This window comes from Colossoma macropomum, unplaced genomic scaffold (genome assembly GCF_904425465.1).
Source record: "Colossoma macropomum unplaced genomic scaffold, Colossoma_macropomum, whole genome shotgun sequence".
Lineage (NCBI taxonomy): Eukaryota > Metazoa > Chordata > Actinopteri > Characiformes > Serrasalmidae > Colossoma > Colossoma macropomum.
Genome location: NW_023494789.1, coordinates 52,880,255 through 52,904,932, shown reverse-complemented (window position 1 = coordinate 52,904,932; position 24,678 = coordinate 52,880,255). Strand labels below are relative to the sequence as shown.

The 24,678-nt window shown below is 43.8% G+C and overlaps 1 protein-coding gene and 1 long non-coding RNA gene across 4 annotated transcripts; one reads left to right on the top strand and one right to left on the bottom strand.

Moving 5' to 3' along the window:
- Nucleotides 1-2,463: 2,463 nt before the first annotated feature.
- Nucleotides 2,464-5,632, bottom strand: LOC118808736. Its single transcript, XR_005007299.1, has 3 exons — nucleotides 4,123-5,632; nucleotides 3,553-3,565; nucleotides 2,464-2,484 (listed from the first exon to the last, which is right to left on the bottom strand). It is a non-coding gene; the product is annotated as an uncharacterized LOC118808736 (long non-coding RNA).
- A 5,058-nt stretch (nucleotides 5,633-10,690) lies between these two features.
- Nucleotides 10,691-24,586, top strand: stx16 (syntaxin 16). Of its 3 annotated transcripts, none has more exons than XM_036571635.1 (9): nucleotides 10,691-11,072; nucleotides 17,548-17,559; nucleotides 17,759-17,866; nucleotides 18,230-18,370; nucleotides 21,762-21,924; nucleotides 22,251-22,339; nucleotides 22,486-22,629; nucleotides 22,836-22,916; nucleotides 23,062-24,586. In XM_036571635.1, exons 1-9 carry the CDS (start codon nucleotides 10,992-10,994, stop codon nucleotides 23,161-23,163), a joined length of 921 nt encoding a protein of 306 aa, XP_036427528.1. In that variant the 5' UTR covers nucleotides 10,691-10,991; the 3' UTR covers nucleotides 23,164-24,586. The 3 variants fall into 3 exon arrangements, with proteins under 3 accessions (XP_036427528.1, XP_036427527.1, XP_036427529.1); XM_036571634.1 differs by having other exon boundaries at nucleotides 10,691-11,123; XM_036571636.1 differs by lacking the exon at nucleotides 17,548-17,559.
- Nucleotides 24,587-24,678: the final 92 nt, after the last annotated feature.

Here is a 24,678-nt window from a genome sequence, read left to right as displayed (position 1 = left end):
ACAGAGGGACTGGAAGGCCCGATGGCATTGCTTAACAAGCGGCGGCCCGTGCATTACCCTTGATCTTCCTATCCAACCACAATTGTCTGATGACAGTTGATGGGGGAAGTCATTGTATGTTCCCCTAACCTAACCCTAACCCTAACCCTAACCCTAACCCTAACCTAACCCTAACCCTAACCCTAACCCTAACCCTAACCCTAACCTAAACCCTAACCCTAACCCTAACCCTAAACCCTAACCCTAACCCTAACCCTAACCCTAACCCTAACCCTAATACCTAACCTTAACCCTACACTTAGCCCTAAACCTAACCCTAAACCCTAACCCTAACCTTAGCCCTAAACCTAACCTTATGGCCTTAAGCCTAAGCATAGCATTGGCCCTAACCCTAAGGCCCCAAACAGAACCTAGGGCCTAAACCAAACCTCTGGCCTAACCCTAACCTTAGCCTAACCTTAGCCCTAAACCTAACCTTGAACCCTAAACCTAACCTTAACCCTAATCCTAGCCCTAAACTTAACCCTAAACCTAACCTTAGCCCTAAACCTAACCTTAACCCTAAAACCTAAACCTAACCTTAGCCCTAAACCTAACCTTAACCCTAATCCTAGGGTTAGGGAATTCGGGTTAGGGTTAGGGAATTCGAAGGAAAGCTATCCGCCGGCTTGGACCTCCGCCCAAGACTGTCTGAAGACTGTCTGACTGTCTACATAAAAAATGCATAAGCTTTTATACCATATAATTAATAAAACACCTTGAAAGTTATAAATAAATAAGTAACGGAATTGGGCATGGGACACAAGCCTGGGCTTGACCAACCTATGGTGGGCCACCGCAGATGAGGGCGTATAGTGTTTAAAGGCCGAAACACCTGATGACTCTGGGGTACACTACTGATGATGTGTCCTAAAATTCCTAAAATTCATTAATCTACTCTACCACACCTGTTCGTTCTCTGACTTGCGGTCGTGGGAAGGAGAATGAATAGGTGAAAAACATAGGCCAAGCCAGGTCTTGAGGGTGCCCTGCTCAGTCTAGTGGCGCATCCCTCTCTTCACCTCTTTGTTCTTTGCCTTGCGATCCAGTTGGAAGAATCAAACATAAATACAAACCTAATGCAACTATGTCAACTTGCAACAATTTTCCAATAAATTAATAAATAAAAGGAAATTTACTCCTGGACAGAGGGACTGGAAGGCCCGATGGCATTGCTTAACAAGCGGCGGCCCGTGCATTACCCTTGATCTTCCTATCCAACCACAATTGTCTGATGACAGTTGATGGGGGAAGTCATTGTATGTTCCCCTAACCTAACCCAGCCAGAGCCTTCGGACCAAGCATGCTATTCGAATCCCAGCGGTCCCCTGTCAAACACAATACTAAGGAATACTATCACTTCTCTCTTAAAATAAAACTTTATAACTAGACCTAACCCTAACTCTAACCTTTACCCTTACCCAAACATTAACACTAAACCTAACCTAATGACTCAGGGGTACACTATCCATGATGGGTCCTACAATTCATTAATCTACTGTACCACACCTGTTCGTTCTCTGACTTGCGGTTGTGGGAAGGAGAATGAATAGGTGAAAAACATAGGCCAAGCCAGGTCTTGAGGGTGCCCTGCTCAGTCTAGTGGCGCACTCCTCTCTTCGCCTCTTTGTTCTTCGCCTCGCAATGCAGTTGGATTTATCAACCACATGGTCGGAGGACCATTGATGGAGGAAGTCATGGTATGTTCCCCTAAACAAACATAAATATCTATACATAGACCAAACCACAATGCCTAACCCTTACCATAAACCTTGAAAACTAACCTTTACCTAATCTTAACCCTAAGCTTAGTCCTAAACCTAACCCTAAACCCTAATACCTAAACTTAACCCTAACCTTAGCCCTAACCCTAACCTTAGCCCTAAACCTAAACCTAAACCCTAAAACCTAACCCTAACCTTAGCCCTAAACCTAACCCTAAAACCTAACCCTAACCTTAACCCTAAACCTAACCTAACCCTAATCTTAGCCCTAAACCTAACCCTAAACCCTAATACCTAACCTAACCCTAAACCTAACCTTAGCCCTAAACCTAACCCTAAACCCTAAGACCTAACCCTAACCTTAGCCCTAAACCTAACCTTGAACCCTAAACCCTAAGACCTAACCCTAACCCTAACCTAGCCTAACCTTAGCCCTAAACCTAACCTTGAACCCTAAACCTAACCTTAACCCTAATCCTAGCCCTAAACTTAACCCTAAACCTAACCTTAGCCCTAAACCTAACCTAACCTAACCCTAACCTAACCTTAGCCCTAAACCTAACCTTAACCCTAATCCTAGCCCTAAACCTAACCCTAAACCTAACCTTAACCCTAAACCTAACCTAACCCTAACCTTAGCCCTAAACCTAACCCTAAACCCTAATACCTAACCCTAGCCTTAGCCCTAAACCTAACCTTAACCCTATACTTAGCCCTAAACCTAACCCTAAACCCTAACCCTAACCTTAGCCCTAAACCTAACCTTATGGCCTTAAGCCTAAGCATAGCATTGGCCCTAACCCTAAGGCCCCAAACAGAACCTAGGGCCTAAACCAAACCTCTGGCCTAACCCTAACCTTAGCCTAACCTTAGCCCTAAACCTAACCTTGAACCCTAAACCTAACCTTAACCCTAATCCTAGCCCTAAACTTAACCCTAAACCTAACCTTAGCCCTAAACCTAACCTTAACCCTAAAACCTAAACCTAACCTTAGCCCTAAACCTAACCTTAACCCTAATCCTAGGGTTAGGGAATCGGGTAGGGTTGGAATTCAAGAAAGCTATCCGCCGGCTGGACCTCGCCCAAGACGCTGAAACTGTCGACTGCACATAAAAAATGCTAAGCTTTTATACCATAAACTTAATAAAACACCTGAAAGTATAAATAAATAAGACGAATTGGGCATGACACAAGCCTGGGCTTGATCAACCTATGGCTGGCCGCCTCAGATGAGGGTGTATAGTGTTTAAAGGCCGAAACACCTGATGACTCTGGGGTACACTACTGATGATGTGTCCTAAAATTCCTAAAATTCATTAATCTACTCTACCACACCTGTTCGTTCTCTGACTTGCGGTCGTGGGAAGGAGAATGAATAGGTGAAAAACATAGGCCAAGCCAGGTCTTGAGGGTGCCCTGCTCAGTCTAGTGGCGCATCCCTCTCTTCACCTCTTTGTTCTTTGCCTTGCGATCCAGTTGGAAGAATCAAACATAAATACAAACCTAATGCAACTATGTCAACTTGCAACAATTTTCCAATAAATTAATAAATAAAAGGAAATTTACTCCTGGACAGAGGGACTGGAAGGCCCGATGGCATTGCTTAACAAGCGGCGGCCCGTGCATTACCCTTGATCTTCCTATCCAACCACAATTGTCTGATGACAGTTGATGGGGGAAGTCATTGTATGTTCCCCTAACCTAACCCTAACCCTAACCCTAACCCTAACCCTAACCCTAACCTAACCCTAAACCTAACCCTAAACCCTAACCTAACCCTAACCTAACCCTAACCCTAACCCTACCCTAACCTAACCCTAAACCTAACCTAACCCTAATCTTAGCCCTAAACCTAACCCTAAACCCTAATACCTAACCTTAACCCTAACCTAACACTAAACCTAACCTTAGCCCTAAACCTAACCCTAACCTTAGCCCTAAACCTAAACCTAAACCCTAAACCCTAAAACCTAACCCTAACCTTAACCCTAAACCTAACCTAACCCTAACCCTAACCTTAGCCTAACCTAACTAGAGCCCTAACCCTAAGGCCCCAAACAGAACCTAGGGCCTAAACCAAACCTCTGGCCTAACCCTAACCCAAGCCTAACCTTAGCCCTAAACCTAACCTTGAACCCTAAACCTAACCTTAACCCTAAACCTAACCTTAGCCCTAAACCTAACCTTAACCCTAAAACCTAACCCTAACCTTAGCCCTAAACCTAACCTTAACCCTAATCCTAGCCCTAAACCTAACCCTAATACCTAACCTTAACCCTAACCTTAGCCCTAAACCTAACCCTAAACCCTAATACCTAACCCTAGCCTTAGCCCTAAACCTAACCCTAAACCCTATACTTAGCCCTAAACCTAACCTTATGGCCTTAAGCCTAAGCATAGCATTGGCCCTAACCCTAAGGCCCCAAACAGAACCTAGGGCCTAAACCAAACCTCTGGCCTAACCCTAACCCAAGCCTAACCATAAGTCTACCTTGGGCCTGAACCTGATCTTAAGCCTAAGTACAGCACTAGCCCTAACTCTAAAACCCCCAAAGATAACCTAGGGCCTAAACCAAACCTCTACCCTAACTCTCTCCCCCCCCCACCCAATCTGTGGTTGGGGGCCAAACAACGGGGCCCCCCACCTTAACCAGGGGTGGACTCCAAACTATAACTTGGGACTACAAGCCCAAATTTGGAGCCCACTATTCGTCCCTTGGGGGAGAATGGTGCGAGTGACTCCCTGTCATAGGGAGCCATTATATCAAATAAGCCAACAAAACCAGGAACCACACCAAAATGAACAAAAGTCTAGATGATGGTAGATTCTCAAGGAATGCTGGGAGTCTTCCCAATATGCAAATGGTCACAAAACCAAATCTTCAAATGCTAATAACTCCAAAACGATGCCATTTACGGACACGGGGTTTTTTGCTAATAAAAGCTGGTACTCTGAAGAACAATTCTACAACATAAAAATACAAGAGTTCACCGCGATGGATTTTACCACAGCCAAGATCCAAATCCCCCAGAAAACCACAATGCTGATAGATGGGGTGAGCGCCTCTGGTAGAAGCTTGACGAATCCCTGCACCTAAACGGTGGAGGGACCAGTCCGCCATTGGTGTACAACCCCAAATAGGGGATCCAAAGCGGTAGAAGCTTGGTATCTTTCCGGAAATATTTCAGCGTTGGACCACACCGGCCTGGAATTCGAAGGAAAGCTATCCGCCGGCTTGGACCTCCGCCCAAGACTGTCTGGGAGGTGACGTATTGCACGGGACCTACCTTCCCGGGTCTTGGAGTCAGCCACCTGGCAACGGGTGGTTGGGGCACGGTTTCCGGTCCTGGTTTTCTACCCGTCGCTCGGGGAGACTAACTGGGATAGGCCCAAATTCTCAGACCTTGTCTGGCTGACCTGGGCAACCTAGCGGTGTTAACGAAGGGTCAGTTGGGCAAGGGGTAAGTATTCAGCCTCTCTGGGTCCACTAGGACAGCACGCAGGGAAGGTGGTCTGGGGCAAACAGATCTTAAATGAGCGCCCAGTCTTCTATCAGCACACACACCACAGTTAACAATAAAAAATCCAACTTTGTAAAAAGCAAAAAAGGCTAAAAATAGCGTTCTTAAAAATACAACAGCATTTATCTAAAACACTGCATTAGCTTTTATACAATATAATACTTTAAAAATAAATAACTGATTTGGGCATGGGACACAAGCCTGGGCTTGATCAACCTATGGCTGGCCGCCTCAGATGAGGGTGTATAGTGTTTAAAGGCCGAAACACCTGATGACTCTGGGGTACACTACTGATGATGTGTCCTAAAATTCCTAAAATTCATTAATCTACTCTACCACACCTGTTCGTTCTCTGACTTGCTGTTGTGTTTTAGGGCTAAGGTTAGATTTAGGGCTGACTTTAGGGTTAAGGTTAGGTTTTAGGGTTTAGGGTTTAGGGTTTAGGGGTTAGAGTTAAGGTTAGGTTTTGAGGTTTAGCCCTAAACCTAACCCTGAAACTTAACCTAAACTCTAAACCTAACCTTATCCAAACCCTAAAACCTAACCTCAACCCTAAAACCCAACCCTAAGCCTACCTTGAGCATAGCATTGGCCCTAACCCTAAGGCCCCAAACATAACCTAGGGCCTAAACCAAACCTCTGGCTTGGCCTTAACCCAATCCTAAGCGTAGGCCCACCTTCAGTCTAAAACATGGCCCTAACCGTAAGGTCCCAAACATTACTTAGGGCCTAAACCAAACCTCTGGCCTGGCCCTAACCCAATCCTAAGTGTAGGCACACCTTGAGTCTAAAACATGACCTTAAGCCTAAGCATAGCATTGGCCCTAACCCTAAGGACCCAAACAGAACCTACGGCCTAAACCAAACCTCTGGCCTAACCCTAACCCAAGCCTAACCATAAGTCTACCTTGGGCCTGGACCTGATCTTAAGCCTAAGTACAGCAATAGCCCTAACTCTAAAACCCCTCACCCCAAATGTAATGCTCTCTCTTGGGTTAAAAAAGTTTTCAATCTGCCCTATGGGTCGGTTCACATGGCATGTGTTATGAACCGTACCACCTAGGAGCGAAAGACACAAAGGGGAGACTTGGCTCATCTTCCCCTAAACCTGTGTAAGCTCTCCCAGTGTGTGCTACTGTGTGGACAAAGGACAAATGGACAAATGACTCCTTTCAAACATTTTATTAAACCTAGGTCTCTGCACTGCTGTCACCCATGGATGAGCAGCTGTCTGTGTCTTCGTCCTCACTGGTTGAACTCTGGTTGCTGAGCTCCAGGCTGTCCTGCTCCATGGCCTTCATGCAGAAGTCACATGGAACACATCCTGAATGTTGGGTACTGCAGTGTAAAAGCGATCAGCTGTCGCAACTTCATGGCCATCCCCTCACAAACAAGCTTTCGCTCCTCAGCAGGCAGGCGTTTCCTCACCTGCAAATACAAAGTGAACAGCTTAAGCATGGAGCTCTGGGCAGGGGCAAGTGTGAAACGACAATGCCCAGCCAAAGACCCACATTTCATGGATGATGGTTCCTTACCTGGCTGGAGATTGCGGTCCGTATTAAGCCAAAGCTGATCTGGCCATGCATCCCGGCGTGATGCCATGCAGCTCTCAGTTTGGTGTTCAACTTGGAGAGCTGCTTCCCATTGAACTGGAACACATAGGGGCACCGCTCCCTGCCAAAGTGCGGTGACACTTCCATGAGGCCTTTGAGCCAGTCCACTTCTTGTGGGAGGAGTGTCAGGAAAGCGTTCCCATATGCTCTGGCGGTTTTGTGCTGGTCAACCTGAAATGGCATGGGGTTCACTCTACACTCAAACCAGAACCCAAAAAAAACACTGTGAGAGAAATTAGAGATTGGACCTGAAATGGGCCTTACACATATCATGGCCCAGTTCTGGGTGTCCATCTCAGCCTCCTGCACTTTGTCCTTCTTGAGCTTGGCCAAAACTACCAGGAGGTGCTTGGTCAGTATGGCCAGATAACCGGCAAGATACCCCTGCAGCAGTTTGAATAGCTTGGCGTGGGGCTTTCTCTGGATCATATCTGAGGGCAGAGAAAAAGAAAGTCACCCATGGGTGCTTTAAAGAGTCAACCTAAAGCTCTGTTACTGGGCATTAACTCACCAGTCAGCTTGGAAACTTTGCAAGAGTCGATGTGCATGAAGGTTCCTAAATCGCTGCTGGGTCTCAGCAATTCTGGAGGCAAAATGCAGAATGAGACAGACTGCACAAAAGACACATAATTATAATACATGCTGTGAGAGTATGGGTAAATGGCACATAATCACTTGAATTCTTCTACTTGACTGTCTGCTGGTGGGCTTTGATCCTCTGCGAGTTGTCCCTCTGGAGCTTTTTGAGCTGTACATGCCTTATGAACGTGGTCACGTTGAGCATCATGTTCTTTATGGAGGTTGAGGTGTAGCCTTGCTGGAGCAGGACAGCAGGTCACCTGTAACGAAAGCCAGCCTTAAAGCCATCATGCATGGCTTAAAAATCTGGTCAATGTTAGAACATGGAACTCTATACTTACTCTCAGATCTGTTGGAAGTCATACAGGAACTTCAGATTCGTGAACTGTTCAATCTTGCTCAGGTGGTGCATGTGAAGAATGAACCACGTGACATGGCTCTTACGGAGGTTTGCATTCTAAGATCTAACTCACTTACCATGGGCGGTGCAGGTGCACGGGACCTGAGCTCTGTAAGCTTCTGTATGATGCGTTTCCGCTTGGCCTCAGTCAGCATCTGCTCCAGCTCATTCCTCGTAATCTTATGGGTTTTGGTCAGATGCCAATCTAAACTGACCAATTGGATTTTGTCACAAGCATCCCTTAAACCTGCCGCTAGTGACAGCAAGTAGGAACGCAAGTGTCACAAGGCCTAAGTTTGTAGGATAAGAGTCAATAGGGCTGGGGTCACTAGGAATTAGGTCAGGATATTTAGAGTCAATAGGGCTGAGGTTGCAAGGACTAATGTCTGCATGACTAGGGTCTTTAGCTGGGACTAGGTTCAGTATAGTTAGGACCATTAGGGTGGATTTAGTGTTACAGAACTATGAGGGTCAGTAAGGCTAGACTCATTAATGCCAAGGTCAGTATGGTATGGGTTATGATTAGGATCAGTAGTGTAAGGGTTTCTAGGGCTAGGGTCACAAGGGCTAAAGGTCAGTAAAGCTACTGTCAGTAGGGCTAGGCTCAGTGGGGCTTGAGTCAGAAGGTTTAGGGTCAGTAAAGCTAGGATCACTAGAACTAGAGTCACAGGTTCAGCAGGGTTAGGGTCATTAAAGGTATGTTCAGGGTTAGTGTTAGGATAACAGAAAGGATAATTACAGTGAGAGGATTCATGTTGAAATTAGGGTTAAGGAAAAAAAAATATAGGGCTGTAGAGTTACAGTTAATGGTTAAGGACAAAGGTTCTAATGTTAGAGTCAGAACATTAGGGGCAGAAAATGAATGAAAGAGGGTTAAGGAAAAAGACTGGGTCAGGAGCTTGTATATCAAGTGGGCCTCAGTTGAACTGAATAGAAGTGACAATAGAGGTGTCATTCAATAGAGGTGATAGCTTGCAGATTAGGCATGACCTTGGTGGTCAATCTTTGAAATGTGTTACAGGCTGAACAAGGTCTGTGAAATGAATATATTTTGATTTGACATGATCCCAGTTAAATAAGCCAACTTCTGAACTTAAAATTAAAAAGGCCTCCATGAAGAGCAGAAAGTCAACACCCAGAAAACCAACACAGAACAAAAGGATACAGCTGGAATGAAGGTCATACACAGAAAACGGTTCAGGTTTTGCAGCAAAGAAGTTCTGGGAATTGGAGTCCTGGGTGGCCCCATTGGCTGTAGTTTCAGTCAGGCCAGAGGGAAGTGTGACAGTTTTTTTTCTTCTTTTGTACCATTCACATTTGATGTTTTGCTGGAAAACATTTGTTCTCAATATTGTGTTGATGTTGTTGGAGAATTTTTCTATACAGAAATTTTTTTTATTTAAACTCAGCCTGGAAGAATGAGTTAAAACGTATGAGTGAATCACTGAAATGTGTTAAAGACGATAAAGACCTATAACTATTCTTTATTAGGCATATTTACAAATTTCCGTTATTGTGAAACAGCCCTTTTCTTCTTCTTTTTTTCTCTTCTCCCTCTATACATTTTTACACTCTAAAGAGTGATGAGTTAAATAACAACACACTAACCTATGTTACTTATCCATAACTGGGTATAGAAATATTTCAGTTACTTTTAACCCAAAACGTGTTGTCTGAAAACACTGATGTGTCCAGTTAGAAACCGATTATTTATTTATTTATTTTTAACACGTGTTTTAAGAGCTGTACTCGATTCATTTCATCTACATTAAAAAAAAAAAAAGAAACCGATGGAAGTGAGAACCCCGGAAATGTGAAAAGGTTCCATTGTGGTCAGAAACTGGAGCTGGTTCGTATCTGGCTTCTTCCTGATTCTCCTGTTATAGCAAAAACAGAACTGTAAAACACCAGATGGCGCCCGTGAGCGAGTCCTTACTGAATGGAAGAGAATGGAGCTAAATGGCTAAGACAAAAGGTTAAAATAGTTTCTAATCACTTAAACCTGTATGTTCCCTTTTTTAAGCAAATGGCTTTTGGGAAGCAGGATGTTAACATTCCTCTACTAAGTGCTGATTGGTTAACATTACTGCTAATTGTTAATTGTTTACTGCTAAGTGCTAATTGTTTAGCATTACTGCTACTGAGTGTTGATTGGGTGGCGAGCGGAGCAGGTCATTGGCTGTTTGTGCTCACTGACATCATAACGTGAGGTGTTCTCTCAGAGAACTTGAAGAGAGGAGAATTACCACTCTATAATGTCTTCCGGGTTTCCCAAACACTAGAGGGCGCTCCTGAGCGAGCCAAAAATGAATGGGTTGATATGGAGCATTTACACCCATTCATTGAGGACTCACTCGCGGACGCCCTCTGCTGATCAGCAGTCCTGTTTCTGATATAACGGGGGAAATAGGAAGAGGCCAGACTCGTCATACACCGGCTCTGGTTCTCTGATCAGAAATAATCTCAGCTCAGCGCAGCACTGCCCCCCCGCGGTCATACGCGCAATCTTCAGGGTGCCCGTTTGAATTCTCGCGTTTGGCTCCTCTGAGGCGCCGTAGTTCACTCGGAAGCTGTACGCGAAGAGCGTAAACAGATGCGAGATGAGCAACTCGAGAAAAGCTCAAAATAACGATATTGTAACAGCTCCATTTTAATAGTGTTGTAAAATTGGTACAAATGAAATAAGACATCGTTGATTGTAAGGCTTATTACTGATTATTAAGTCGAAACGCTTTTTTATTGTATTTTATTTTCTCATGTTTGTGCTCTCTCTCCTTCACACTGAGCATCTCCGTCTTAGGCGGAAGTGACTCTGAGAGCTCGTATTTATGTTTAGTGTCGGTGGAGGCCGGACTGCTCCGCGGTGAAGCGGCTCGGTTTACCGTCTAATGTGTGTTTTTTCGCCGCGTTCAGAGTCGCTGCGGCGCGGACAGTCGGAGAGGGAGCGGCCGGTCAGTCCGAACCGGAGCTGATCGGTGATCGGTTATCGAGCCTGTCTGCTCCCTCTGCGGCGCTGCCGTCTGTTAGCCGGTGATCCGGGACGATCTGGCGTTAGAAAAGCTCTGTTAGATCGCGCTGACCGGCTCTCCGGCTCTCCGGTAAAGGCAGTAGCCATGGCAACTAGGCGCCTGACCGACGCCTTCTTATTAATGCGGAACAATGCGATCCAAAACCGGCAGATTTTGGCAGAGCAAGTGAGTACAAAAGAGCCCCGCCGCACTCTGAACACACGTAGCAGTGCTGCGGTGAGTCTAACGTTCACGTTTCTGTGTGAATACATCTGCTTTGCTCTGTGTGTGTGTGTGTGTGTGTATGAGACGAGGTTGAATCTGGCCTCTTCGAATTTCCCGTTCCACCTTAAACGGTTCAGTACTTAGACGCCATTCTGCACTTTAGTGTAACTACTGCACCATTTAAGGTGGAACGGAGGAATTCGGACAGGCCAGCTTCAGCTGCGTGTCTAAGAGTTACAGCTGTCTGTCCGTCTGTCTGACTGTCTGTCCTGTAAAAGTCTGAGTTTGTTGAAAGCTAGTGGTGCTTCAACAAACGCTGCCTGATTTTGAGTTGCTGTGTAACTGAAAGCCGAGGAGGAGCTGCAGACCCTCCGTCATCGATTATGTTCATTAGTAACAGCACCGCGAGCGACACCAGCTACATGATCAATACAACGTCATAGAAGATCAGAGAGTGTAAAGTTAGGATTGGGCTGATGTTTGAAAAGATTTTTTTGTGAAAGATTTGCTCCCAGCTTCTCCTTTAATGCGCAGATCAGGACCTGTTGGGTCACAGTGACGCAACGGATGGAATGTATCAGTGCAGCAACGTCACAGCTGAACACATGTCACTCAGCGGCTGCCATAGAAACACAACCGCCTCTGTTTACTGAAGAGTCCAATAAGGTCAAAATGAATGATCCAGAAAATCTAAAGCGCTGAGTTTCCTGTAGAACATTAAAGGCCAGTTTATAGTCCAGTCGAGTGGACAGACGGGTCAGCGCTGCAGGCTTTCATAGTCCAGCACCAGCGAGAAAACATCGGAATAGAGCATCATCTGCAGTTTCTATGAAAACTCGTATCACAGAAACAGAGAAACACGCAGAACAGAAAACAGCTGCTCCAGTCAAACTGCATTAACAGCAGGACTTTAAGCCGCAGCGTTGCTACGGCAACCAAAACACTGCTTATTTTCCACACGCATGTGTTTCACTCACAACTTCTCAGTCATGCAGGGTTGCCAGATTAGCAGTTTTCTCAAAAGCGCACTGTCTCGGGTGAGTTTTCTACTCAGCCAACTTTTTAAAGTCAAGTCAAATTTATTTGTATAGCACTTTTTACAACTGATGTTGTCACAAAGCAGCTTCACAGAAATCCATTAAGGACAAAGTTTTAACATGAAATGTAAATCCTCCAAGTGGGCAAGCCAGGAAAAACTCCCTCAGAGCTGAGGAAGAAACCTTGGGAGGAACCAAGGCTCACATGGGGGGACCCATCCTCCTCTGGTCAAACTACCTACAAAATTATCATACTACTAATATTAATAGTAGTAGCAGTAGTTGTAGTAGTTAGGAGTCCATGAAAACTTCAGTGTAGAGTGGGAGTGGGCAGCTAGTCCAAGTCAAGTGGCGGTAGCTGGGCAAGTGGCGGCGACTGGGGCGTGGGCAACTGGTCTGAAGCAGATAGCAGGAGAGCTCCGCAGACAATCATCCATCAGTGTCCGTCCGGCAGGTGGGCAGTCGTTTACTTGGAAAAAGGTAGGGAGATGGAATTAGTTTTGTTCTGTTTGAGTGTATGTAAAACAGAGAATGTGAACATTTCCAGAGTGTGGCTAACGACTCCGGCAAATCTGACTATAACACCTTAACTAAAAGGAGAGAACCAAAAGGACACACAGACACGGGAACACCCTGAGACAATCTGGCATCCCTCCGCTCCACCATCCACAAACCTGAGTGATGGCGTGCGAGCGGCGGGACGACAGCACCAGCGTCTCAGTTTACTATAATTCCCTGTGTCCATGGACCCCTGGATCTGCTGCCTTTATCCAAGGGGGAACATACATACATACATACATACATCATCTAAACCGCTTATCCTACTGGGTCGCAGTGGGGTGCTGGAGCCTATCCCAGCTGTCATTGGGCGGAAGGCAGGATACACCCTGGACAGGTCGCTAGTCCATCACAGTAAGGGGGAACATTAACTACCAAAAGCTAAACTGAACAAGTGAGTTTTCAGCCTAGATTTGAAGACTGCGACTGAGTCTGAGTCCCGAACATTTTCTGGAAGATCATTTATAAGAAAAGGCTCTTCCCCCAGCTGAAACCTTCTGAATTTTGGGAACTATTAAAAAGCCAGCACTTTGTGATCTGAGTAATCGTGGTGGCTCATAATGGGAAATAAGGTCTTGTAGGTACTCAGGAACGAGCCCATGTAGGGCTTTATACGTCAATAAAAGAACTTTGTAATTAATACGGAATTTAACAGGCAGCCAATGGAGTCATCACAGTCGCGGAAAAAGGTTTGAATGTATACCGATCCTGGTTCTGAATAGCTGGCGACCCGTTCTGTTTCCGAAAGTAGCCGAGCAGCAAGACCATAAACACAGCCGCACACTGTCACCACGGCAACAATCCAGGATTTAAAGTTTGAGTTTCTGTCCAATCAGAGAGCAACAACATCTGCGCCCTTTCAAATTTTTTGATGTACTGACGAGGTCTGTGACGCCCAGCAGACACACATTTTGTGTGTATTATGTCATTTTTTGTTGAGTGACGCTCGTTGCCTGGCCCGTAAATAGGCCTTAATGCAGACACACATCTGGACATCAACAGAAGAGTTTTCCAATCATGGAAACACCTGGAACCCCCACAGCAGTGCCACCCAGACAGAAACACAGCCACCCCAGTTATGTTAGTGCAGGCTTGTCAAACTGGGGACCTTCTGGGTCAAAGTGCTGTGGAAATCAGCGTTTATCCTCAATTTATGAATGTCTTGCAAATTAGCTGATGAGCAGAATCAGGAGTGTTTAAGGAGGCAGTGAGCTGAAGTCTGCAGTGTTTTGGTCCGCGAGGACTCGAGGCTGACGCGTGTGTTAAGCCAGGTTACGCTGAGCTGGCTCTATTCTTCAGAATTTTGGATCAATCGGACCCTTTAATCAGTGATCCTCAGTTAAACATGTTTACCTGCTGCTTCTTTACTGTTTCAGTGCAAACAGCAGAGAAAACAGCAGCAGCAGCAGTTTGTTTATTTGCGTCTCCTAGTAACAGGAAAACGCGAGAGTTCGCCCAAATTTAGAGAGTTCACCGAGTTCACTGAGGTCCGTTTGGTTCAGCAACAGTTGACAAGTCGTTTAGTGTGGATCCCCAATAATTCAGTCACCCAAAAAAACCTGGGTTAGGTTAGAAACCAGGCGCCCAGTGTGTTATAATCTGTTAAGACTTTGAGACTCGTATAGTGAATGTGAGACAGTCAGCCACCGTCATTAAAGCATCAGTAACACTTTATGGTGAAACCGTAAATGGTGGAACAAGAAAATTCAAAAGAGAACCTGGAGAATATCTGAGTTCAGCTTCATATAACTGAAGAATTAGGGGTGGGTGATAATAAATAAATGCCCCCCTCTTTGAAGGCGTATGATGCCCTAAATGTAACTAAAGCCCAGCAGTGAGGAGCTGAACTTTACCCTCCTCTGCTGTCACTGCAGACTGGCAGGGTCGCCTACAGAGCAGCGCTAGTAGCTGTTAATGAAGTGATGCTCCATCAGTAAAAACCCAGGAACCATCAGTAAGAACCATTATGTTTTGGACTTGGCCCATTTTTTAATACTAATTTGATGGTACAATTTCATTCAGATTTCACTTTTGTACATGTAACTACAGAAGTATAACTTTATGGAGCAGTTTCTGGAAATGAGAACTGCGTCCCACAAAGAGATCCACCTCGTGTTGTTGTAGATGGTTTTGTTGAATATCCATCTTTCAGAGTCTGAGCTGCGTCTGTCTGAACTGGAGTCTCCTCAGAATATGAGGCCATCAGTATCAGTTCAGCTGTGTGAGTGATGTTTATCCCACGTCCGCAGCGCTCGGCTCTCCGTCCTGGAGACTGATACTCCTGGAGTGGATCTTAGGTCCAGGTGCTCCTGAAGGCCTTGGTTGGTCAGATCACGTTGGAAGTTAACTGTGCGGAGATCTTCGGGGTGGAGTTGAGCTGGATCTTCTCAGTCAGATAGATTTATAGGAGAAGCTACATCTCACACATTTCTTCACTGTTTGCGAATGTGTGTGTGTCTGTGTATCTGTGTGTGTGTGAGTGTGTGTGTGTGAGTGTGTGTGTGTGAGTGTGTGTGTGTGTGTGTGTGTGTGTGTGAGGTGTATGTATGTGTGTGTCTGTCTCTGTGTGTGCGTGTGTCTGTGTATCTGTGTGTGTGAGTAAATGAGTGTGTCTGTCTGTGTTTGTGAGGTGTGTCTGTGTTTGTGAGGTGTGTCTGTGTTTGTGAGGTGTGTGTGTCGGTGTGAGGTGGGTGTGTGCGTGTGTGTGTGTCTGTGTGTGTGTGTGTGTGAGGAAGCTGTAGTTCTGTGTAAAACTGGCTGCTCCTGGTTTCTCTGCTAGAATTAATTTGACCTACACCTTGTCGGAGTGCCGGAATGCTTTGACGTTCCTGAAAGGGTTTGGTTTTGTTTTGTCTCCCGGTTCTTCTACTCAGATCTCACTGACAGATACTGTATCTAGATCAGTGGTTCTCAGTTCTTGTAATGCAGTAGCAGCGCTCTGTATGTTGTGTTTTCCTGCTCTAACAAACCCAGTTCAGCTCAGGAAGAGCTTGTTAATGAGTTCGTTAGTTCAGAAACAGCTCGTTAATGAGTTCGTTAGTTCAGGAAGAGCTCGTTAATGAGTTTGTTAATTAATTAAGTTAATTAATGCTGAATTTAATGATGGAGCAAAGTGGCGTTGATGCCTCTGCGTTCTTTGTGTCGATGTTTATCATAATTTTACAGATTTATTATCAATGTTAAAAGCTTCTCTAAACTGTGGAGTTAATTTTGTGCCAAAAGTTTCAAATAAAATAATAAAATCTACTAAATACAATAAAATAGTACAATAAAATAAAAAAGTGTCCAAAATACACTGCAAACAGCAATAATGAGTTAAATCAGCATTAATTAACGCTGCTTGTTTTCTTTTAATCTGATATTAAGTGTCCAGAAGACCAGGCGGTCCAGAATGACCAATTGACCAATAGAGAGCACGGGTGAATGACCCGTTCTAAGCTCCGCCCCCAGTTAAAAAGTGCCAAAAGTTCAAAAGAAAAATTTTAGAAGCAAAAAATAAATCAGCAAAATCACTAAATAGAAAACATTACAGCAGAAAAATGACAAAATTCATATCATATATATTATTATATGTATAAACTTCAAAGCTCTGAAATGGAGTTGTACTGTGGTGGGTTCTGTGGTGGTGGGTTCTGTGGTGGTGGGTTCTGTGGTTTTCCAGCTATGTGAGATGGGCTGCACTGGCTTATCTTGTCTCTGAGGTGTTCTGCAGATGTTTTCCTGTTCTGCAGTCTGAAGCTCCACTGCAATTTCGGCTCCTTACGTTCTTCCTGGCAGCTGCATGTATCTAGAACAATCATAAAAGAAATATTTGAGTTCACTGATTAATTACAGTATGAAATATTTCCTTGTTCGGGTCTTTGAGCGTGTTCTAAGAGAGAGGCTGATATACAGCTCCAAGCTGATTTACAGCAGAATTAAATATTTAGTTATTAATCACCGTCTGATTTGTCTGATCACACCGACAGTAAAAGTCCGGATTAGTTCAGTTTCTCTGAGTGACTTTGTTCAGACCTCTTTGGGTTTAAGTCTGAGGGTTAGGGTTAGAACGTTCCTGCTGTGTTTTGGGGAGGTTCCTGATCACAGTGCGCCGGTTCTCCGCTGTGACGGTGGTGCAGCTGCTCCTTTGCTTATCCTGCATGTGTACTGACATTCCACTCTGCATGTTCTCTGCATGTTCTTCAGATTTCAGTTCTGTTTAACCTGGAGTTTAAAGCATGTCGGCTGATTATGAAATGAAAAGCTTTAATGACCGTCTCTCCCCTGTGAAGTGATTAATGTAATAGATGTTAAATCTGTGATTTATAGAAAACTCATTCAGTGTTTGTTCCTCTGATCTCACTTTTAAACATTATTCTGGATTTGGATTTTGATCTGATTCCACATCGTCACCACCATATCAAAACCGTCTGATTGTTCATTTAAATCTGCTGAGCGTTTAATTGTGAACAGAAATGATTGAGTTTCCTAAAGGAATAACCTGGTAACGGTTAAGGTTCAGAACACATTTTGGTTCTTGGTAAAGTTACTGTTTACGTTCTGTGGGGTTTTGTTACGGTTGTGACGAGGTGCCATCCCATAATACTACTCTTTTGGTCAGGAATGGACAAAAGGTTCTTACTGTTCTGCTGTAAAACTACAGTATCTGATTCACACAGCAGAACAATCTACAGCCTGATGTATTATTATTTTATTATTTATTTTGTTTTTATGAAAAATTATTTTGTCCAAACCTGAACAGAGTGTTTATTTTAACGCTGATCTGCTCTGGGCTCCTCCTCTCTCTCTCTCTCTCTCTCCTGATTGGATGGGACTGCGCTGGGCTCTGCCAATCACATTAGGAGTACGATGAGGTACCACCCAATCATTCTACATCACAAGGGAGAACCACCTCCACAGAACTTTACCAGATCACAGTTTACACACTAATGTTCTAATGTTCTAATGTTCCAAATTCACCACATTTTTACTGATAAAAACTTCACTCTCAATATTTATCCATTCATTTATTCATGCTCTCTCTCTCTCTCGCTCTCTGGCTCTCTCTCTCAGTTGGCAGATGATCGGATGGCTCTGGTTTCTGGAATCAGTTTGGATCCAGAAGCTGCGATCGGCGTCACCAAGCGGCTCCCGCCCAAATGGGTCGAAGGTGTTGACGAGGTAAAATAAATATAGAACATGTAAACAAGAAATCATCAAAATAAAAGATTGGTTATGTAATTGTTAATAAGAGCACAGCAGTGTGAGAGTTTTTCTGCTCCTCTTCTGAGGTTCTGCATGAAGTCTGTGTGTCTTTGTGTTCTTGTTCTTGTTTCTACGTTCTTGATGACTGAGCTTTACTGAGCTGAGGTTCTGCAGGATCAGCAGATTAGTTCCTGTGTTCAGGGAGAAGGTTCTCCATCACGGTCACAGTCTAACCATAACCCTAACCCTAGACAGTCTACAGTGCAGGAGGTTCCTCGGTTGGTTCTCCTCAGTGTGGTGGTGATGATCTCAGATGAACAGTGAGCGTTTTCTCCTCAGATTCAGTACGAGATCACGCGCATACGGCAGAAGATGAAGGAGCTCGCCGGCCTCCATGACAAACACATGAACCGGCCCACACTGGACGACAGCAGCGAGGAGGAGCACGCCATCGAGATCACTACACAGGAGATCACACAGGTTACACACACACACCCTAACCTCTACGCACGCGCACCCACACACACACACACCAATCAAATCAAAATAAAGGAGAATAAAATCAAAAATTAAACACAAAATGTATTAAAATTACTAAAATAATAATAATCATCATTAAAATAAGAATGTAAATAATAATAAACAAACAAATAAATAATCAAATGTGAAAATAAGACAACAATAGTCAGAATCAGGTAAAACAGTGTGAGGCAGAGTGGAGATGTTTAGAGAGTAAGAGTGTAAAATGACTGAGTGACCCAGTGAGCTGAGCTTTAGTGTTTCCTGTAGTGAGGGTCCAGCTCGGTGGTGCTGTAACTAAAATCAGATTTTTCCCAGTTCAGTAAAAATCCTCAGTACCTGGCATGTGATCCAGCCACTGGAGCGAGTCTGATAAATACCCTTATTTACAGACATCATTGAAGTTATATATTCTGGCATACGGCCGGAGAGTATTATTATGAATAAAAATAAAACACAAATGTGTTTCCCGCTGCGCTGCTAGTGAGGGCCATCCAACTTTTTCATACAGTCTACAGTGATGAGTGTTATAAGGGTCTCTAGTAATGAGGGTCTCAAGTGATGAACCTCAGTGCAGAGTGATAGACTGTCCAGCAGTTTGCGGGAACTGGCCGTGTGTTTGTAAATTACATCACCATAGTCCACGATTTCTATATAGGTAACTGAGCTTTTGCCTACATTTACATACCCCCATCAGGGTAGTGATATTTACAGTATTACAATCAGTATTAGTAGATCTGGAAAACAGCATGAACTTCATTTTCTTAGCATTTAAAACCAGTTTGTGTTTACGCAAAGCAGCCTGCAGAGTATTAAATGAGCATTGTAGTTTTCTTATTGCAGCATAAACAGAGTCAGCTGAATAGTATAAAACCATGTCATCTGCATACAGGTGTACTTTGCAGTCTGAGGCAGAGGCAGCAAGTTCATTGACATATATATTGAATAAAACTGGACCCAAAATTGAACCTTGTGGTACTCCTTTGGATAAGGTCAAAAAATCTGATTTGTAATTGCTCAGTGCTACACATTGTTGTCTGTCTGAAAGGTAATTTTGGGTCCATTTTAGTGCGTTTGTGTCAAAGCCAATCTTTTGTAAGCTCTTTAAAAGAAGAGTGTGATTAACTGTATCAAAAGCCTTTGATAAATCAATGAAAATGGCAGCACAGAGATCATTTAAAACCAGTGTGGTAGCAGAGATGGTGCTGTGTCTTTCTCTAAAGCCAGACTGATAATTAAACAGGACAGAATTTTCGTGTAGAAATTATTTAAGTTGACTATTTACTAGACGTTCTAAGATTTTAGCTAAACAGGACAATTTCGAGATTGGTCTGTAGTTATTTACATCTGCCACCTCACCTCCTTTATGCAGTGGAGTTACATAAGCTGTTTTCCAGATCCTGGGAATTCTGCATGAAAAAAGAGAGAGATTAAATATTTATGTTATGTATTCTAAAATAACTGGGGCTGCCAGAGGCAGGAAGTTAGGGTCCAGCCCATCTTCACAAGTAGTTTTTCGTGGATTAATAGTAGTAAGAGGTTTAGCTACTATGATTGGAGAGAAGGGCTGGAGTGTGAAGAGACCATGGCTCTGGGAAGCAGTAGAGTTGTTGTCAGTTTTACCTGACAGCAGATTCGAGTCATTATTTTCAAAAATGTGCCCAGCTGCAGCAATATGTGTGTTAAAAGCTCTACAGATTTCCTTCTGATCAGATATCAGCTGATCATCAACTATAACACTGGTTGGAAGGGTAGAGGAATTTTAGAGTTTTCCAAAAGTTCTGAGTGTTTGTAGAGCTGGTAATCAGGCTGAGATAATGATCTGATTTGGCCTTTCTAACTGCACAGGTACATCTGTTTCTCAGTTGTCTGAACATAAGCCAGTGGCCTCTCTCTCCTGTGCATGTGGCAGTGGACCAAGCTTTATTTCTGGCTTTAGACGATGAGGAAACTTCAGTAGTGAACCAGGGACTTGATCTGTCTCTTATTCTTTGCTTTTTGTGGGGGGCATGTTTGTTTACCACCATTAGAAATTATTTGCTAAAGTGGTTTAGTGTCAAGTCAACATCTGGAATTTCTAGTGTAAGGTGGATTTCACTCATTACTAAGTCAGATAGAAAAGCTTGTTCATTACATTGTTTAAAATTTCTTCTAACCTCCATCCAAGAGCCTGTTTTGTTCTTGTAACTGTTTCTAATGCATCCAGTGGGACAGTGGTCACTAATGCCAAGGTCATAGACTGCTGAGGTAGTAATTCTGTCCATTTTATTGGACAGAATTTAGTCTAGCAGGGTAGATTTGGTGGGATCCTTCAGATTTGGGTGTTGATTCCATGACTAATTGTGTGAGGGTAAGATTTCCACATATTTCCTTTAAGTAATCGGATGCATTAGAAAGCCAGTTAAGATTAAAATCCCAGAGGACCAGCATTTCAGAGGCGGTATATTGTGATTGGCTATTTCATCAAGAGCAGAAGACGAAGCAGAGGGAGGCCTGTATATCCCAGCTAAAATAAAAGAGCTGAAATGAAAGGGACACTTTCAGAGCTATGAACTCAAAGTATTTTTCTTTGGAGGCTGCAGGTAATAAGGTGGCTTGTATAGTTACTCTTACATAAGTAGCAACTCCGCCTCCTCTTGATTCTCTGTCTATTCTAAAAAGGTTAAAATCATTTAAAGCTGCGTCTTCATCACTTACAGATTGTCTAAGCCTGGTCTCTGTTAGTATTAAAATATCTGGATCAGATTGTGCAATCAGGACTTTAAGTTGATCCATCTTATCTTTCTGAAGTCGGCTTTTTGCGTTAAGATGAATTATGCCTAAACCTTTTCTGTTTTTAAAACTCTCAAGATCTGTTACAGCATTTACTGCAGGGTTTTCTCGTGAGTGTAAATTAATTGGAGTTGGATCAATAAAAATCAGATTTATTTCTTTTTGATGAAGAGCTGAGGTATGTAATAGTCATCTGGAGTTAAAAACAGAGTAAAATATATTATGGCCTAAAATCTGTGAACCCAGCTTATTGGGATGAATCCCATCAACTCTGTAAAAAGAAGGGCGGCTCCAGAAAAGGTTAAAATTGTCAATAAAAGTCAAGTCTTTGCAGAGGCAGGTTTTGGAGCCAGGTGTGAAGGTTTAAAATGCGGCTTAAAACGTCCTGAACCTCTTCCCAGTGACGGGATTGGTCCAGAGATAAAAACAGATTTACCACAGTCTTGTAAAGAAGACAGCAGTTCTGTGTTCTGATATCATTACATCCCACATGTATTACTGTCTTCTTTATAGCCATAAATCTGTAAATGTACTGATCCGTTACTATGAGTCACAGCTGTCCTGCGTGCTGTGTGTGCAGATGTTCCACAGGTGTCAGCGGGCAGTGACGGGGCTGCAGTCTCGCTGTGGTCACTGCACTGAGCAGGAGGAGCGTCTCCTCAGGAACGTGGTCTCATCTCTCGCTCAGAGTCTTCAGGAGCTCTCCACCAGCTTCAGACACACGCAGTCCAGCTATCTCAAACGTGAGCACACCCACACCCCCACCCCCACCCACACCACGGTGCTGCTTTAGTATTGATTAGTTCTCCCTTTGATCACTGCATCAGCGTCTGTAAATTTGCTGATATTAAACTTAAAATGTCTGATTTGGGACGATGGTGGAGATCAATCTCCTCGTAGCTGCTGACTGTGTTTGTGTGTTTGAAGTACAAAACTGATTTTTGGCTGAATTTTGTTTATCTGTAGGCATTTTGCTAAAAAGTATTCACGTTTATAAATACAGTAACAATGTTAAGTGTGTTTTTTAAAAAGTCTTTTAAATCATCCACAACCTGTTCATCATCCTCAGGAATGAAGAATCGAGAAGAAAGGTCCCGACACTTTTTTGACTCTGGTCCTCTGATGGAGGAGGATGAAGATGTAGCTCTGTATGATCGGGTGAGCGAAGATAACCAGTCACATTTATCAGTAACAAATAAACAACAAATAAAACTGATTAAAAACAACTTACACTATAATTAACACCCCCCAACACCCTCCCATCTCTCTCTTTCTCTCTCCCTTTCTCTCTCTCTCTCTCTCAGGGGTTTACAGATGACCAGCTCGCTCTGGTCGAGCAGAACACGGTGATGGTTGAGGAGCGAGAGAGAGAAATCAGACAGATCGTCCAGTCCATCTCTGACCTCAACGAGATTTTTAGAGACCTCGCCGGGATGGTGGTAGAGCAGGTGAGTGATCGAGAGAGAGAGAGAGAGAGAAAGAGTGGACATGTCCTGCATCTCAGACTATAACTGATAGACAGAGAGGGACAGAGAGAGAGAGAGAGGAGAGAGGGCAGGTCGTGTGTCTCAGACTGTACAGATCAGATCAGATCAGTTCTTCAGTGAATCTACTGATGTTTGTATGTTGGTGAAACTTTGTGAACTCTGAACAGGGAACTGTCCTGGACAGAATCGACTTTAACGTGGAGCAGGCCTGCGTCAGGACAGAGGACGGACTGAAGCAGCTGCAGAAGGTGAGGAGCTGATAAAGCTTTAATGAAGATACAGTGTGTTTAACCGTTAAAGCAGCAGCTTCAGTGGATCTTTTACTGTTTATGAGCTGAACAGTTAAAACTCAGAGCTTCACAGACGATAACGGGTGTTTCTGTTCCTCTTTAGGCTGAACAGTATCAGAAGAAGAACCGGAAGATGCTCATCATTTTAATCCTGTTCGTCATCGTCGTCATTCTAATAATTATTCTGTTCGCAACAAAGTTTTAGGGACACATTCCGTGTGTGTGTGTACGTATGTGTGTGTGTGTGTGTGTGTGCACGTGTGGGTTGGGGGTGGGGGGCCCAGTCTTAAAAAGGTCCTTCGTGTGAGCCATCTGTTCTGACCTCAGCAGAAATAAACACAGAAACAGCGTCCCCTGTGGCCTCCATGTGCAGAGTCTGTCTGAGAGTGACTGTCTATCAGAATCCACTTCATTCTGCCTGAGTGATGTTTTCAGTCTTGTCTTCTTCAGCTCTCAGTGAGAATCTTCATCATCATCTTCATCACTGTTACAGTCCAGTGTTACTAAATCAGCTCTTGAAGGAAAAGGACGTATTTCAGACGTTGGAGCTCTGTTTTGTCTCCTTTTGTTCCCAAAAATGATCTTATCAGAAAGATTCCACTGTTTGTCCTCAACTTCAGCTGTTATTAACAACAGCAACAACAACAGCAACAGCAACAGCAACAGCAACAACAACAGCAACAGCAACAGCAACAGCAACAACAACAGCAACAACAACAGCAACAGCCGTCCCAGTGCCGGGTTTGTGTCTGAGTGCAGTCGATGGTTCTGTGTGTAACCGTCTGTGTTTGATGGGCTTTTTTGTGTTTTTTGTGTTGTAATTTTTGGACTTTCTGCTCTGTGTGTGCTCCAGTATTAGACAGACACACAGACAGATGTGGACACTGCAGAGAAAAGAGAACCTCATCAATGGAGGTTAAAGTGGTCACATGATCCTCTCACTCATCAGTTTCCTCTCGTTTTTCCTTCTTTTGTTTCCTTTGAAAAATCTGAGAGTGAGACGCTCTAAACCAGCGGAACGTTTCAGCGGAACCTTTAATCACCCTGAACTGTTGAACTGCTGAACTGCTGAGCTCCGTGTAGCACTTTATAATCCAGCTTCATGTTTCAGTCTGTGTCTGTTTTATCCCCCCCATTTCTTTATCCCCCAAATTTCTTTATCACTCCCTGTTTCTTCATGACCTCCTCCCATTCATTTGTCTGATTGATGATTTGCTGACCTTCATCAAGCTGAACTTTCTCTCTGAGCTGAACCTTGACCCCTGACCCCCACTCAGACTTGGCCTGGTCATGTGACTGTACTACTGTCTCCTGGACAATATGAACTATTATTATTATTTATTTTAAATGCGAGAATGAGTAAAACTGTGATAGCTGAGAAGACAAAGGTGTCGAGAGTGTGATTGTGGGGAGAAGCTGAATTATATGCAGTTATTATTTACTGATAATATCCAAACCGAACTATTTTCTCTTTAAAAGGTATTTTCTGATCCGGAGGGCGAATCTGTGCAGCTGTTCTGTATGACATTCAGAGTGACAAATATTGACATTTCATTATAATCCACTACAAACACAGCTGTGTCCATTTTAAGCAGAGCAGTTATTAAAAATCATGTTTGGGGCTAAAATGTCTGTGTTTGTTTCTCACTGTTGACACTTCAGCTCAATTCATCACTCAGTGTTTGTTGGTTTTTGATGCTGATGTGTGACTGAAACTGCT